Source organism: Manacus vitellinus, unplaced genomic scaffold, assembly GCF_001715985.3.
Source record: "Manacus vitellinus isolate BGI_N305 unplaced genomic scaffold, ASM171598v3 scaffold_4_pilon, whole genome shotgun sequence".
In the NCBI taxonomy this organism is placed as follows: domain Eukaryota; kingdom Metazoa; phylum Chordata; class Aves; order Passeriformes; family Pipridae; genus Manacus; species Manacus vitellinus.
In genome coordinates, this window is record NW_021940604.1 from 36,943,999 (window position 1) to 36,960,103 (window position 16,105).

The window sequence follows — 16,105 nt, forward strand, 5'->3', positions numbered from 1 at the left end:
CCTACTTTACATGGATTTTCCAAACCTACTGTCCTCAGAGAAAAAAAATGGGTTAAATCACTGGTTGTGGACGGGACTCTGGGTCTCTTGAAAAAGGTGTTCCTCAGGAGCACCAACCAAAACTGACTGTACTTCCACATTAGCCTCAGTGAAATATTTTGTCTTATAACTCTCAACTTCTGAACAGTTTTAGTGGCAGATTGTTCTTAATGTAAGGGGATTAATTAATGGAGTTAAAGTATCTCATCCATTTGAAAATTTGCAACATCGCTACTGTACTGAGACTGAAAGATGTTCAGGGACCATTTTTGCATTAGAGAAACAACATCTAGTCTAGGCAAAGAGATAATGAGTAATACCCTGCTTCTAACTAAAAACCTGGAGCTGAGCATAAGCAGACTGCAGGCTAAGTGTGAAGTCAGAGCCAAAGACTTTCTTATAAGGAGGGGAGACTGCTCTTTCTCTGCCTTTGAGTGGAGAATTTCCCAGACTAGTTCTCTGTGAGCATTCTCAGTGTCATCTGTAGATTGTCAGAGGATAATGAAAGCTGCATCCTAGGCCTTGAAAGGAAATGTGACTGCTCTGTGCTGGCCAGGTATGTATTGCTGAAGGCTGGCACTGCAGCTGTGTAGGCATGACACTTGAAAACATCTTGCAAATGAATTATGTGGAATTAAGACTTGTCCATTGATGCTAATGGAGTTAGAGACTAGCAATATACTTGACTCACGGTTTCTGCATAAGTCTCACTTTTTGTTTACAACATAGATTAGGAACCAAACGAGAGAAACCTTTTTAAAAAGGAAAATATAAAATCAAATCATTTTAAAAAATAATTTCCAATGATATGCCAGTGTGCTGAATTCTTCCCACTAAAGTTTAGGCACTTACTTGAACACTGCAGTTTGCAGCATGGATGCTCTAGAATTCTGTGGTTGATGAAGAAAGGCAGATAGTCCATCTGAGATCTCATTTTTCCTTCAACTGAACATTTATTTGTCTATTGACTATAGAAGGAGCAAATGAGAGCTCTAGGCACCAACACTGCCCATCCCACTAAGACTAAGATCCAATCCACGTACTTATGCTGAGCCAGGATGCAGCCGTTAGAGAATCAGGCACCTTGCAATTCACGCTGAAAGTTCCCTAACTCACTTGCTTTCACTACTCATGCAAGATCTGAATGCTTCTTTTGAGGGAAAAAGAGCTTGTCTCCTGCCCAGAACATTGCTGAGATCCAGGTAAATGAGAAGAGAGATCTGCTGCCCATATCCTCCAGAAAAGCCAGAGGTGATCAGGACCTAATGAACTTCCCTGTTGGAGGTGGTGCTGCCCCTTTTGAGGTCTAACACTTTTTTGGAGAGAAGAGGGAGAATGTGTAGGCTTTACACAGTCTGGGAGAATTTGAATTCACATCTCCACCATCTTCACATCCCATCAGATTCACAAAGCTGCAGTGTATGCTGGACAAGAATCTTCTTTACTCTTTCCATTGAACCTGAGCCACTGCACATCCAGGAATGCAAATTTCACTCTCAGAACAAAAGCAGACTGGATCTCAGGTAGACAGGGGAGCTGACATCCCTGCTTTTTCCTCTGTGCTGTCAGTGGTTAGAGGAATTCCTGTCTTCCTTTGCGAATCTTGAGAGGCCTCTGTCTCACAGACTGAATTGTCCACATCCTTAGGGAGATGCCTCAAATTTTAGTAAAGGATTGACCAAGTTAACCGTTTACATTTGGTGGCAATATTTTCATTAGTATATTTGTAGTAAACTCATGAGAAATCCTTTATTAACATGGAGATGTGGAGAGATCAAGTGTGTTTCAAATTCATAAAGTAAGCTTAGCTTTTTATCCTATAATAAAACGAGAGCAAGAGAAAAGTCTTTAAGGCGTTGCCTAGAGCTTCTGTTAGAACATATCCTAGAGAGCAGTGAATGAAATACAGTAGAATCCAGACAAAAAAGTCATCAGAAAAACAGAATTCAGTCTCAGGTACAGACTGCCTTGTCCTTTCAGTGCTCCCTACCCCATCCCACTTCCCAAGGGCTCCGATTCCTATTTGGCCTTTCTGCCTTACTAAATTGTTAATAAGAAGAAAAACATTCTCAAAGTTGGTTAAAGAGTTGAAGAATTTAAAAGAAAAATTGCCTGTATCTCAGAAATGAATTCATATGCAACCAGATGAAATTTAAAATGGGTGTTGCACTGAAAAGGTCACAGAAGCATTCCTGTAAGAGATTTTACTCTAAGCAACTGAATTAAAACATTACATAAAAAATTCTGTGACAGATTTTTTCTTGGGATAAATATGAATAACCAAGTATCCTATCGCTCAACTGAATTACTTTTTATTCAGTTCTTCAACTGGGAGAAAACTAAATTAGAAATTACTTGTACCATTTTGACATATATAGCTTTGTGACTCAAATGTAAATTCTTTGAAGATTCAGCTGGATTTGAAAATCCTATCATGGTGCACTCCAAAAAAATGTTATTCTTTGTATTAAAACTGTCTATTTAATTTTCTTGGTTAGATAAAATGTTAGTAAGAGCATTGTAGAGATGTCAATCATTACTGGGTGATCAAAGGGAACAAACAGAATACAAATTTCTGTTTGCATGACAGCAAAGGCCTAAATCAAATTTCCTTGTGGAACATCTACCTTGTATTTCAGCAATCAGCATACCTGCAGTTTTGAGGGGCAATAAAAGTACTTGAATTAGGCCAGAACTCTTTGAACATGGTCTGTAGATATTTTAAAACACTCTTTGACTAATGATATGAAAGATTCTCAGAATATTTGTTGCAGCATATAAGACAATATTTCACTGTATAGTAATATCTTACCTCATTGAAGGATAAAATGACAAAACTTGAGGAAAACTAGACAATTAAGAGCAAAAGGTTTGCAATTTTGGAACTGAAAGGTATCATTCAAACTTCAAAGCTTAGTATAGAAGTTTACATGAAAAGAGAAGTCATGCTGGCTGTGAAGCTAAAATAAATATGGTTGGACCTGAATGAAAAGTTACACGGGTCAGTGAAGTGAATACTTGACCAACAAGTAGCTGAAATAATTTGTCTGACTGAGGCTGGAAACAGGACAGATCTTAACTTCTGGAGAAATAAACTTATCAACAGTAATGACAAAAAAGCTGTGAAAGGAAGCATAAAAAAGTGTTTAGTATTTCAGCTAGTTTTTCCGTGAGCCATGGTGTCTGAGAAACAAAACAGTGTGGTGTGTGTTTTGCATTGCCAACAACACTGAAATACTGAGCACTAAAGTGTTTTCCTGTATCAGGAATCCCTATGGGACTTACTTGATGTCTTCACCATATGAATTCTCACCAAACCTGTTCAGTGATGCCATAGTTGCTGGCCACTTCAGCTCCTCATCATATCAAGAGCTAAGCTTGAGACTGCCTTTCAAACTGGGACAGTTGCTAGTTCATGGTATTGATATGTAGCCTAAGAGGAATCAGTTTGGGTGTAGTGAACATTTCAGCCCTAACAGGCAAGTGAGAAAAGGGAAACTTGATACAGTAGCTTCTCCAGGTATCTTATAGTCAAGTGGCAGGAAATGAAAAATCCAAACTCTCAGATATTTATGGAATTTTACTGAATTACTAAATGGTCTCCTGCAATTAAGGGTGTAGGCAAGCATTCTTATGGCTTTCAGTAATGATTTATTTTGCTCTGCACGTAGTAGGAGAACTCACATGGGCAGTTACACTATCCCAGACAAGGGTATCCTTCACCAGAGAGCAAAAAAATGAGAAGTTTTTAGACTGCTCTAACCTGATGTGCAAGGACGTCTGCCCAGGCTTTCACTGAAGGCCCTTCAGTTATGTTTGTTATCTCCAAAGTATTTTGGAGCAGTTACAAATTGCTCTTGGAAGTTCCTCCTCTTCCTCTGCTTTGCTCTGCAAGGCAGTTTTTCAGTGTTTTGAAGTGGCTTGTTTGTTTCAGGATTCACAGGAAAAATCAATCCACATAAACCCAGAAATCATTCTGTGTACTTGATATCATTTACCAGCTGGGTAATCTCAGTTTCACCTTGTATTTTTATTTTTGCTAAGTATATGCTTGCCCTTATTGTTTCTCTTCATAAAACAGAGAGGGCAAATATTCCCCCAAGTAACTGCAGATAATCTCTTCTATAAACTGTTTGCATAGCTCTCTGGTGCAGCCCAAAGATAAACACATGCCAAAGGATCATCATTTTATGAACTGCTCAGAGACAACACAGTATAGAGTTTAGCAAATGAGTAATCAGAAAATGACTCATTTCTGAGAGTGCCATTCCACTACCAGGTGATTGTTATTCAGAGAGAATGGGTTTATTTCTTTTTTGTTTGTTTGTGGAGCAGGAAAAGGGAAACTGTTTTGCCACTTTGTTAAAGGAGTGTGCTTTCCTTCTTCAGTAATCCAGACTTTAGGAAATTTATAGTGCTCTCATCTTTTATACAACCTCTTTCAGTCACAGGCTGATTTTGTCTACAGTTATGAGGTACCGTCCAGAGGTGAAAGTTCTAGAGCTTTATATTTCATACTCCTTTAACATAATTGCATGTGCAAAATATGTGCTGTAGAAAACTCTCCACTTATACATATTCTCTCACTTTCAGAAGTGCATGGTGATCCATCACTAGGCAGCTTTAGCTGGAGTCCTTCTATAAAGGTGCCATGGAAAAAAGACATACTTTTTTGGCTATGATTCCCCTCAGCTCACACCAAGTTGTTGAAACTGCTAAAGTAAATTAAATCTGTGCAGACTGCCATTTGCCTCGGCGTGGAACAAGGCTTGTGAGAACTGAAGGAACTAAACAAATTAGCACTGATGGTTATATTTGATGATGCATAATAGAGATTGAAGAACAAGCAAAAAACACCCACAAAATGTCTTAGGGAAAAATCCCACTGTTATCCCCAAACGCTCCAAACAAATCATTTGGCTTTCAGTGTATTTTGGGATCATATGATCTTACCCAAGTCATCATACACCAGAAATAAAATACAATGAGAAACATGGTAAGGGCAGTGAGTGGAAATGCAGCAGACAGTGAGCAGTTTGTGAGTGCTACTGTTTTCCTAATCTGTTTTTTAATAAGAGATGTGGTTTTAAGTCTGGCAAGAATTTGGTTTTCTGCCCAAATTCATGCTGTCAGATGAAAAGAACATACTGTACATTAGCTGCTAAATAGATTAACTTTCATAATTTGCAGTTGTTTTAAAGAGTAACAAATTCATTGCTAGATTAATCAATCTATACAGAAATGCTTAATCCTAAGAAATGTCTGAAAAGTTTGAAAGCTGAGGATCTGTTTTATGAGTGCCCTTTTGTTGCCAGTTATATATTTTTCAGAACAACTTTAAGAATATTTGAGTAACTGACTGTAAGCAGGGAAGTCATTACACTTTTAAATATGAATTTCAGAGAAATTTAGAAAAAAACCTAGGGTTTTTTTTTCAGAAAAAATATTTAATGATCAGATTCCCATCTTACTTTCACTGACAAATTTCAAAGGGCTTCACTTATATCAGTGAAGATCCTAGGCTAGGCCCACTGTTTGTAAAAATGGACAAAGTTCTTTTGACATACGTGAGATTGCTAGTCTCCATTAGCAGAGATGTCACCCATTTTATTTCTTACCTTTACATGTTTTAGAATAAACAAAAAGAGGTACAGTCTATTATATTCAGGAGATAAATTTGAGAGATAATTATGTAGTAGTCTCTCCCCCTTTAGAAGCAGAATCTTTCTGTTTCTGTGATATAGGGCCCAATATCCTGCCATCCTGTTTGATGAGTAGCTATGTGTGCTGTGACCATTGGTCTGTACTAAAGCAATGTATGAAAAAAGGTTGTCATGACTGAATCACTTTTAATTTTTAAGTTATTTTCTCTTGTATACATTTCTTGTAGCCTAGATTTGGGGATTTCTCTTTTTTGGTCAGAAAATGGATGGTAGTTCTTTGCTAAATAAATTATTTCTTTTTGTTGTTTCTACAGTAACATAAGAATGCTTTAGAAATTAATGACCTCCTACAGGCAGAATAGTGCAAATTCAAGTGACATTTTCTCACAATGAGGTTTTTAGCATATCACAGGGACTTTACGTAATGTTCAGACTGCGTAGTGCTGCTTCTGTCCTGACAGAAACAAGGACTCAGTGTCCTCAGCAATTTAATGCTGTTTCATGCATTTTTAAAATTAGACATTCCAAGATGTTTGAGTATGACATTTTGATAATCTGTGGAAAATTATCTTAGTTGTATCTAGGAAATGAAATATGTAACAGGAAAAAATAACACAGGGGAAGGTTAAGTGAATAATAATAAGATACTTCCACACAGCTGAGAGCAGTGTTAACTGATTAACTTTTGGAAAAGACAGATAAAATATTAAAAGGACTGAATATGAACACTTGTTGTTATCCTAGATCAGGGACTCAGGAGTGTTCTGGCCAAAGTCCCTGTTTTGGGTCAGAGCTCTCCTGGTTGGCATCTTCGTACCTTTCTGCAGAAGATCAAGAAACCTGCTCTAATGGGGCCATGTGAGCATCCCTCTGTGTAGCGAGTCCTTGACTATCCCCTGTAGTATGCCCACATCCCCTCTCTACATGCCTGAGGTCTGACATTCCAACTACTTTATGTCTTTGAGGGAAGGATATCAGCCAACCCAAGTGACTACCTGAAAGTGATTCTGCTATCATCTCGTCTGATGGGTGCACTTGGATCCTTGGCTGTGGCAATTTAACCTGTTGATTCAATGGGATACTCCTGACTTATGCCTATTTTAAACAAGGCAGGACTCAGGCCATAACATACGCCTCTGCAAAGGCAGACTCATTTATTCAGTTGATTATGACCTTTTAGGATACTGGCTTAGATAAATGCTATGTTTAACTTAAATGAAACATGGCTCTGCATAAAATTTACCACTGCAGATTGATTTTGAAACTTGGTTTTAAAAACCACATATAGAAAGCTGTTTAAACTTTGGGCCCAAACTGCATGCAAAAATCCCACTGATATCAGCTGGAGTTTTGTGAATGTTTCTGAGAGGAAAGGTCATTTGAATAAGCCCATTTAATTTTTATGAATGTCAACATTTTAATTTTAGCTGATTCAGTTTTGTGTTCAATAACAACAGTGTTTGCTGGAGAGCTATGGGAGGTAAGCCAAGTGGACAGAGGGAAACTACTTTAATATCATATTGTGTCTCTGGCACACTACAGTGGGAAAACTTAATATGGAGACTGGACATTACAGAAGTCCAGAACAGGGTGTAAAAGCACCTGACTGAAAGTTACCAAGTGAATTTTTGAGAGTGTGTCTGCACTGAGCGATGGTAGAGGTGTGCAGGGGACTGTGGGCAGTGAAAAGTACTCTGAGCTAAAAACTGCCAAAGTGAATCTGATGGCCTGAAGCTGGTGACTGGCTTGCTCTCCCAGGCAGGGTTTTGACCTGTGCATGCAAACACTTTGTTTTACTGTATACATACTCAGTATGCCTTACAGCTGTGCTTACACCAGCTGGTTTGGTGCTCCAGAGCATCACAGGACTTCATGCCTGTTGGGGAATAATTTTTAAAAAGGAAGGCCTTCCTTGCTTGCTGATGTCTTGGGGGCTGTATGAAGTGATGAACATACTTTGGCTTCCACTTGAAGTCAAGAAAAAGCAGGGGTGTTTTGACAGCCGCTTGCCTGCCAGCCCTTTTCTTTCTTACAGTGTTTATTGTCTTTCCATGCTCCTTATCTGTCCTGTTTAAACAAGCAGGCAAGAAGTAGGTGTAAAACAAGCATTTCTGAACACACGGACCAAGGAAAAAAAATTACTGTTCAGGTGTTAGTGTTGTAGATTTTTCTGTGTGCATGAAATGTAAGGAAGTTACCTAGGTATTTTGTTTTAATCCAAGGGAAAAGTATTTCAAAGGTCTAATTGTATGTTCACTAGTCACCATGTTATACCTGTGTTATTGTGGAGCATAAATATGTTTCTTGACTCTGAATGTAGCAGCTTAGATAATATTTCATGGAATCCTAAGAATTTAAGACTTAGAGTTGGACTATATCTTAAACACAGCTGTTTCCTTAATAAAAAAAAAACAAAACAAAACCCAAAACCAACCACTTCTGGGAGATCCAGTGAAGCAAAAAAAAAAAATCTGTGAGTGAACTTCCACCTCATGCATGAGGTGCAAATCAAGTTAGTGTGTTATGTTAAAGAAGTGTTCTCAGTTGCAGTGTAACATATAAAAAGTCTAATTTCCCTTAGTAGGTAAGTTGTCTTGTCAGCAGTTTCCAACTATTTGAAGTAAAAATTTTCCATTTAGTTCTAGTGGTTTGGTAGGAATCCCAGATCCTTTTCCCTCTCTTACCTTGCCTTATAAAAAAGACATTTAGTTCCAAAGAATATTTCTTTCAGAACCAACATATTACAGTAACTGCAGTTCATTATAGTCCATTCCAAACAAATTATTTTCCTCCATTATTTAATGACCTCAGTAATTACTTAATCAATAAGGGGTTTAAATAAGCAGCTATTTTTGCAGTATTTCCAACATATATCATTAGCTCTGGTGTCCAAGAGTAGACTTGCAAAAAATTGTGCTGTGGTAGCAGATACTTTAATACTGAAATCATGTTGTGGCAGAGCCATGTTCTAAAGTAGCCAAAATAAAGTGACTTGTATATTTATATTACATTAAAATATGGAAAGAAAGGTTTTTATTGTGAGACATCTGTGCATTATATCAAGTTAAGTTTTCCATATTTTTTCCATTTGGATTGCCTTAATATTTTTTTTATTGTATGAAAAAGCCAAGATTTGGGAGTAGGAGCTTAAGAGCAGACAGAAAAATTGGTGTAATTTACTTTTGAAGGCAAATCTTTATTTCAGGCTTCCAGGAAAATTGTTCTTTGGAGTTTAGATTCTGTCCTGGCTTTCATTTAATGCAGTCACTGAATTTGGTGAGACTTCATGAAGCATGAGCTGAATCAGGCCTTTTCACTATAACTTTTTTTCACTCTATGCAACCACTGTTATGAAAGGATAAAAGAACTTTACTAAAACCTCTCTATCTTAAGCTTTTTTTTGAAGAGAAGATGACATAAATCGTGGTGATTTATATTGTAAGGCTAAAAATTGGTTTGAAGAGTAAAATTGTAAGGACCGATGCAGAGTTAGGATAGAAAAGGATTGTCTCCAGAAAAACATAATGGGATGTCTCTAAGACTGTGAAACCCCCACAACATGCACTGTTAGCTATATTTGAGAGTCATCTTCATGATTGTTGTGGTACTCTTGGGTTCTGTAATCTGTGTAGCTGATGAATCTTTACCAAATTCAGAGAGGTTGACATTAATTTCCATTCATCATTAAACCAAGTGGAATTTGTTAGCTCAATTTTAATGAAGTTAAGCTGGCACTGAGATGTTTTCAAAATGAAGCTTTCTATAAGTAGTCTTGTTTGGTCCAGTGGGATTGGGTTTGGAAATGTTGCAGGTTTGTGATGGAAGTAAAAGACGAATATGAAAAGTGAAAACACAGTATATGACTTTGAGCAACTTGTTAGCCTGAAACTGCTTCAGGCTTCTGAATGTAGTGAGCTCTGTTCTTGCAACAAGACTAAGGGGTGGAAATCGGATAGGTACTGAATTTCTTTGTGTTCAAAGAATTTTGATTCTAATCCTGTGGCTGCTGTGGTATAGTATGGGGATATGTTTTTATCACTGAGGGTAAAACTTAACTGTGATGCCATGAGGCCACCTCAAGTGTTTAAGTCCTCTTGCTAAGCAGTCTCTCAGGAATGTCCTGTACAGTTGAAATTCCACAGAGAATACACAGCAAAGAATCAAAAAGCTTCTGTGTGTATGTAGATCTGGTTCCATAGATCCCTTTTGCAGATTTTGCTTTAATGAGGCCATTGCACTAAACTCACCAGTGAGTGCTCCTTTCCTGCCATCAAAAACAAGCCAGTGCAATGGGAAAATTGAACATATGTTATAAATGTACATTAAATGTTAAACAGAGGCACTCCTTTCACTGCACCACTTTAAACCAATGAGCTTCATTTTTAAGCTGTGGAATTACTCTGGTGTGTTAGGTGAGATTCGTGCATCCAGCTGACAATTGAGTTTCACAGACTAATGAGCTGCTTCCTTTGTTCCAAGCTGGTTGAAACAACCTCCTCTGGGAGGATAGAGATACAGTTCTTCTGAGTGGAAAGATGGAGGATGTTTTCTACTCTAGGGTTGGCATGAATTAAAGACACTGCAAATTAGTTGTAAACATAAAATGAAATAGATGGTAGATCTGGTGAGTGGTAGTCTGGAAGATAATAGTACCATTAAACAAGAAGTTAAAGTTGTCAGAGAAAGGACTGTTTGACCCAGGTAAAAGTCTCCTTTATTTAACCCCCAGAAAGAAGTTACACACATAAGGATGAAGATGAATGAATGAAATAAAGTTATTTATTTGAGGGTTAGAAATTACCCAAGTGAGCTGCACCACATTTAAGCACTGGCTTCGTTCCAAGTCTTTGAATACTGCCATTTTTATTTTGCATATTCTAAAGCATGACCGCTAAGTATCTTGCATGGTGAGGCACAGGATCATTCATAGTCTAAAGCTAGCTTGAAGCATCTTGTTGAAACATTCATGAATTTTCTCTTGGAACTACAAATGTATGACATTGAAACTAATATTGATGGGAAAAGTTTGTTTTCGCTCTTATGATCATTTGACTTTTACATTTGTACTTTGCTATTTGTTTTTAAGAGACATTTTGCTGTTTTCTTTCTTGCAGAACGTGGTTCACCACGTAATTTGGTTACCACAGACATAACTGACACTACAGTTGGGTTATCATGGACACCAGCTCCAGGAACAGTTAACCATTATAGGATAGTATGGAAATCACTTTATGATGATACAATGGCAGAGAAGAGAGTCCCTGGAAATACAGTGGATGCTGTGATAGAAGGCTTGGAGCCAGAGACTAAATACAGGATTTCAGTATATGCAGCCTACAGCAGTGGAGAAGGAGACCCAGTTGAAGGAGAGGCTTTTACTGATGGTGAGTGCAGTACAACATTTGTAACATTCTGTTCTTGATGAAATTACCATTTTTAAAAGACAATGGATCTTATTTTTCTTCTTTTTTTTTCCCCCAAAAAAGTTACCCCAAACCAAAGTGCCACCTCAGCTCAGTCAATTCTGACATTTTGCAGGACAATTAAAAAACATGGAAATCTCTTCTATGTCATATAGGTTTGGATTCAGCAAGAGTTACCTCCAATTTAAGATATGATTTTGTCTGCAAATTACTCTGAAGTCAGCCTTCCATAGGCTTGGTGTGACTGCTGGAAATAAGGTGGAGGAAATGTTATGGATAGATTAAGGAGGAAAGGTGGTGTAAATTCCCACAGAATCAATGAATATGCTTTCCAAGCTAACTACCCTTTCCAGTCTTCACAGTCCTCAAACTGAGGCTTACTGGGTGATTTTGATATTTGTTATTTACCTTTCTGGGGCTCTTCTTTTTTTTTCCTTATTTGCCAAACATTATGTATTATTTGTGGAAGCAGGCTCAAGCCTCTCCTGCAGTGTAGGCAAAGTGAAAAAACAGAGGTGGCTTGTCGCTGTATAGCCAGAACTGGCAAGTACAGCAGTCTGAGTGAATGAATGAAGGGATGCCCTGAATCAGCCTTGATGTTTCTGTTGTTTGTCTAAAGGGGCCATGTGAAGACAAAGCCTGAGGGAGAGCTCTGGGGAAGCATCATGTGTGTTTATATGTTCTTGTACTCTTTCCCAAGCATCTGTTTTGACTACTGTTGGAGAGAGGCTGCTGAACTACCTTAACCTTTGTCCTTGACCCATTTTAGTTTTTCTTAAGGTTTTGCAAGAGTAGTGATTGCTGCTGTTCCTAAGAGCTGACTCCCCAGAGTCAAAGCAGACTGCTGTCCCACGCCTTCCTTCTTTGTTCAAGAACAGCAGCATTAGCCACCCTGCCCTTTCCAAGTTAAGTAGGTAGCTTAGTCATATATTTTGTTGCTTCTCTGTATGTGCTCACTGAGGGAACTTGCTATCGCGCCTATCAACAGCCCCAGACCTGAGACTAATATTGCATCTTTCTGGTACAAACAATGATTAGAAATTGTCAGTTCCCAGGAGCTGCAAAGCCTGCCTTACCACGTGATGAAATATTGACCGATTCCAGCATGCCAAGAAGGTTCAGTTTGCTAAAACCTAGATGGCTTATTTCGGCTGACAGCCAGCATTGCATACCTTTCAGTTCACTTTGGATTATTTATGCCATTTATACAGTCTGGAAAATATTTCTTAGAAGCTGAATGCTGCAATTTGTAGAGAAAATGATTGATTAGTCCATGGGCTTATTTCAGCACATATACTATGTTGCAAATAGTGATGAGTGATTTTCCAGCAGGACAGTTTGTATGGGCTCCAACAACCAGCAGTTTAGTTATTTACCACCATCTTATCAGATCAGTAAACTCAAAACTTTGAAAATCTGAACGCTATAGGACATTGTATTAAACAAAAAATAACTTTATAATTTATCACTTTCAATTTAGACTGGTGAATCCATTATTTAATGGATTGCTGAAAAGTGTGACAAAAAAACCTCCCAATTATGCTGTGTCATCATATGATTTATCCTTCCCTGTTTTTTCTCTCTGTAGTGAAAAGCACGCTTCTGTTTGTTTAGTCCATTACAATTAAAAAATAATGAACAATGACCTGTGAGATTCTGCTGTGCCTTCCCCACAATCGAATACTGTAATTTTAAAGAGGGCAATTTTATTTTTTAATACAGTAGAATTAATTTTGTAATCATGCAACTGAATATATCGGGGTATGTGATAAAGTAAACATTTATCTGTATTTTTACTCTGAAAAGTGTCACCAGATGCCAGGACTGTGACAGTAGACAACGAGACAGAAAATACAATGAGAGTTTCATGGCAGCCTTCACCTGGCAAGGTCTTGTCTTATCGTGTGTATTACCGACCACGCAGTGGAGGAAGGCAGATGTTTGGAAGAGTAAATGCTCCTGCTACAAGCATAGTGTTAAAGCGGCTTAAGCCACGAACTACATATGACTTAAGTGTTGTTCCAATTTATGATTTTGGACCAGGAAAATCAAGAAAAGCAGAAGGAACAACAGGTATGTAGCACAAGGTTGTACAGGACTTCATAATGCAAGTTTTGTGCTTAAAATTAATAATAGTGATACATAGAAAAGTGTGGTGGAGTCTGCCAAGATCATGAATTGACAGGCAAATTGAAGAAAATGTTAGAGGTTGAGAAAAGAGTTTGATTTGTTGTAAACTTCACTGTGGCATAACCTGAGCACAGCTTTTTGCTATTGATATTGAGGGTGTAAATATGGTGTAAAATGCTTGAAAATACTAGACTTGTTTTGAAACACTACCATCAGAAGTCAAAACAAGGTGTTTTGTGAGGAAGACGTATATCAACAGACTACTTAATGAAGCATTGTCAGCTGTTTCATAATTTGCCTTTTTTTGTGGATATTAATTAAAGAGCTACCCAGCATCATGTTATTTAGGATTGTCTTCTTTGGTCACCGTATTTTCTGGGGAAGACCTGAGGTAATAAAGAGGGACAGTAGATGATTTTAAAGTTTCATCTGTGGAAGCCTGACTTCCTGGTCTTTTGGACAAGCTGTCTTCTCTCTCAGAAACTGAAACTCTTAATAGTCCCAGTGAGGGCATTTTTGTGGTAAAAGCAAAACTAATTTTCTACTGTACCTTTAGTATGTATCTGATGCTGATCTTATATTTTGAAGGAAATGTTTTCTTGATACCCAGATCAACCAGATTTAGAGTCAGTTTCCTGCTGCAATAGATAGAAAGCCATTACCAAAGGAGAATTTTTTTTCAAGATGTTTCTGCCTGTGTGGGACTAGTGCCATTCACTGAGGCACTCTGTAAGCAGTTCATGCCATTCTCTGTTCTCTGAATGTAGGGTATATTGAATAATGACAGGAAGTAAGAAAAAAAAGTCTTTTATCAGTGTAGATATCAGCACCTCAGTTACTGAAGATTTCTTTTTAGCCTAAAATGTGATCGATATAAAGGAGTCATGAAAACTTGATCAGATCTTGACCAATACCTAGTTTTCCAGTGTTGAAAATCATACAGCTGCTTTTGATTTTTAAACTCTTCATCTTGATGCAGATATGCCTCTGTGCTTTCAGTCTAAATAGTTGTAGTGGTAAACACTCTTTAGAAGAAAGTGAGGCCTGAGTGATCTTGTTATTTGGAGCTGTTGTCATAATTCAGGAAGTATCATGGGAGATGAGACAGAGAGGCTATATTTTTCCTTGTGAGTGGGACTGTATCTACTATTTCTCAGCAGAATTCACCATATGGGGACATATATGATCTTTAAGCTATAGTTATACAATTGCACAGGCATAGGGATAAAGCAAACTCTTTGTTTTTTTCCCTCCATCTTTCACTCCAAAGCTGTAGTGGTGACTTTCCGTTCACTCTCCAATTTTTTGCAACTTTGAGATTACACTACTGCAGTATTTTCCTTGCTGCACTTCAGAGTTATGCAAAAGCAAAAGTGATGCAGAAGCTAGCAGCAGGCTTGTTAACCACTCTGTCTGTGAGTACTGACCTTCAGAGGAAGTTGCTCCTCAAGCTGGTTGGCTGGCACTCCTCTGAAGAATTATTTTTTGACATGCTGCCACACCTCTGGTGGTGAAGTTGCTTCAGCTGCCAGGCTATTTATCCCTCAGTGTGTTGACTGTAGAGGGATCCTCGATAATAAATTTAACGTACCTCTTGGTTAGATAGCTAAAATTAAGTGACAGGAAAATCACCATTCATCTTTTAATACTATTTATATCAAAGGTACAAAGAGTTTAGGATTATCACTAATACTAGATTTGCATATGTATTTTTACATAAAAGCATGCTTGTTGATTTTTTCCCATGTGCAGACCTGATCTAAACCATTTTTTTCCCCATCCTTGCAGCCTCTCCCTTTAAGCCACCTCGAAATCTGAGAACTTCTGATTCAACTATGTCAAGTTTCCGAGTAACATGGGAGCCAGCACCAGGGCGAGTGAAGGGGTACAAAGTAACTTTCCACCCTACTGAAGATGATGGGAGTCTTGGAGAACTAATAGTGGGGCCATACGACAGCACAGTGGTGTTGGAGGAGCTTAGGTATGGATAATAACTCATGTTTGGTTTTGGTTGTTTTTTATTTTTTTAAATAACTTTAGCTTAGGGTTTTGTTTAATCAGGATCTGGTATTGAAATACCTGGCAAAATCTACTGTAAGTAAGAAAGTAATTTTGACAATAAGCTATGAAGATCTTGTTATGCAGTCTCTGGCAGGTTTCTTTGTGAGATTATCCACTTCCATCATTCTCACAGGAACTGAAGGAGGCAAAGATATGGGCAGGAGCTGTGTTCTGCATTTCAAATATAAAAAAGATAACAGGATACTGGAGGATACTTGGGATTTCTAAAGTTTCCTCTCAAAAGTTCCTTGCCTCAGGTTTCTTGAAAAAAGCTGAGTTTGGTTCTTGATTCATTTTCTCAGAGGCTTGAATCTGTAAAGAAGGCTTCAGAGCATGTCAAAATCTGTTATGCAAATATACTAAATATATTAAAAATAGGATAATTAAAAGTCAAAGAATTATACAGTCACAGAATGATTTGAGTTGAAAGGGATATGAAAGATCATCCACTTCCAACTCTGTTGCTGTGGGCAGGGATGCCTTCTCCAGGGATGGGACACCCACAGCTTCTCTGGGCAATCTGTTCCAGTGCCTCACCACTCGCAGTAAAGAACATCTTCCTAATATCTAATCTAAATCTACTCTCTTTCAGTTTAAAGCCATTACCTGTTGTCCTATCAGTATCTGCCCTGCTTAAATGTCCCTTTCCAGATTTCTTTTAGGTACGGGAAGGCTATCATAAGGTCTCCCTGGACCCTTCTCTTCTCCAGGCTGAACAACCCCAACTCAGCCTGTTTTCACGGGATAGATACTCCACTCCTCTGATATTTTTTTGACCCTCCTCTGGAC

The 16,105-nt window shown here is 38.1% G+C and overlaps 1 protein-coding gene across 2 annotated transcripts in view; it reads left to right on the top strand.

The window, feature by feature from the left end:
* COL12A1 (collagen type XII alpha 1 chain) overlaps positions 1 to 16,105 on the top strand; it is a 94,760-nt gene that overhangs the window by 13,228 nt on the left and 65,427 nt on the right. Inside the window, exons 13-15 of one of the 2 annotated variants that reach the window (XM_018078093.2) lie at positions 10,817 to 11,086; positions 12,932 to 13,198; positions 15,044 to 15,236. In XM_018078093.2, the coding sequence (XP_017933582.2) occupies positions 10,817 to 11,086; positions 12,932 to 13,198; positions 15,044 to 15,236 (730 nt within the window). The remainder of the gene's footprint in view (positions 1 to 10,816; positions 11,087 to 12,931; positions 13,199 to 15,043; positions 15,237 to 16,105) is intronic. The other variant, XM_018078094.2, reaches the window with a different exon arrangement.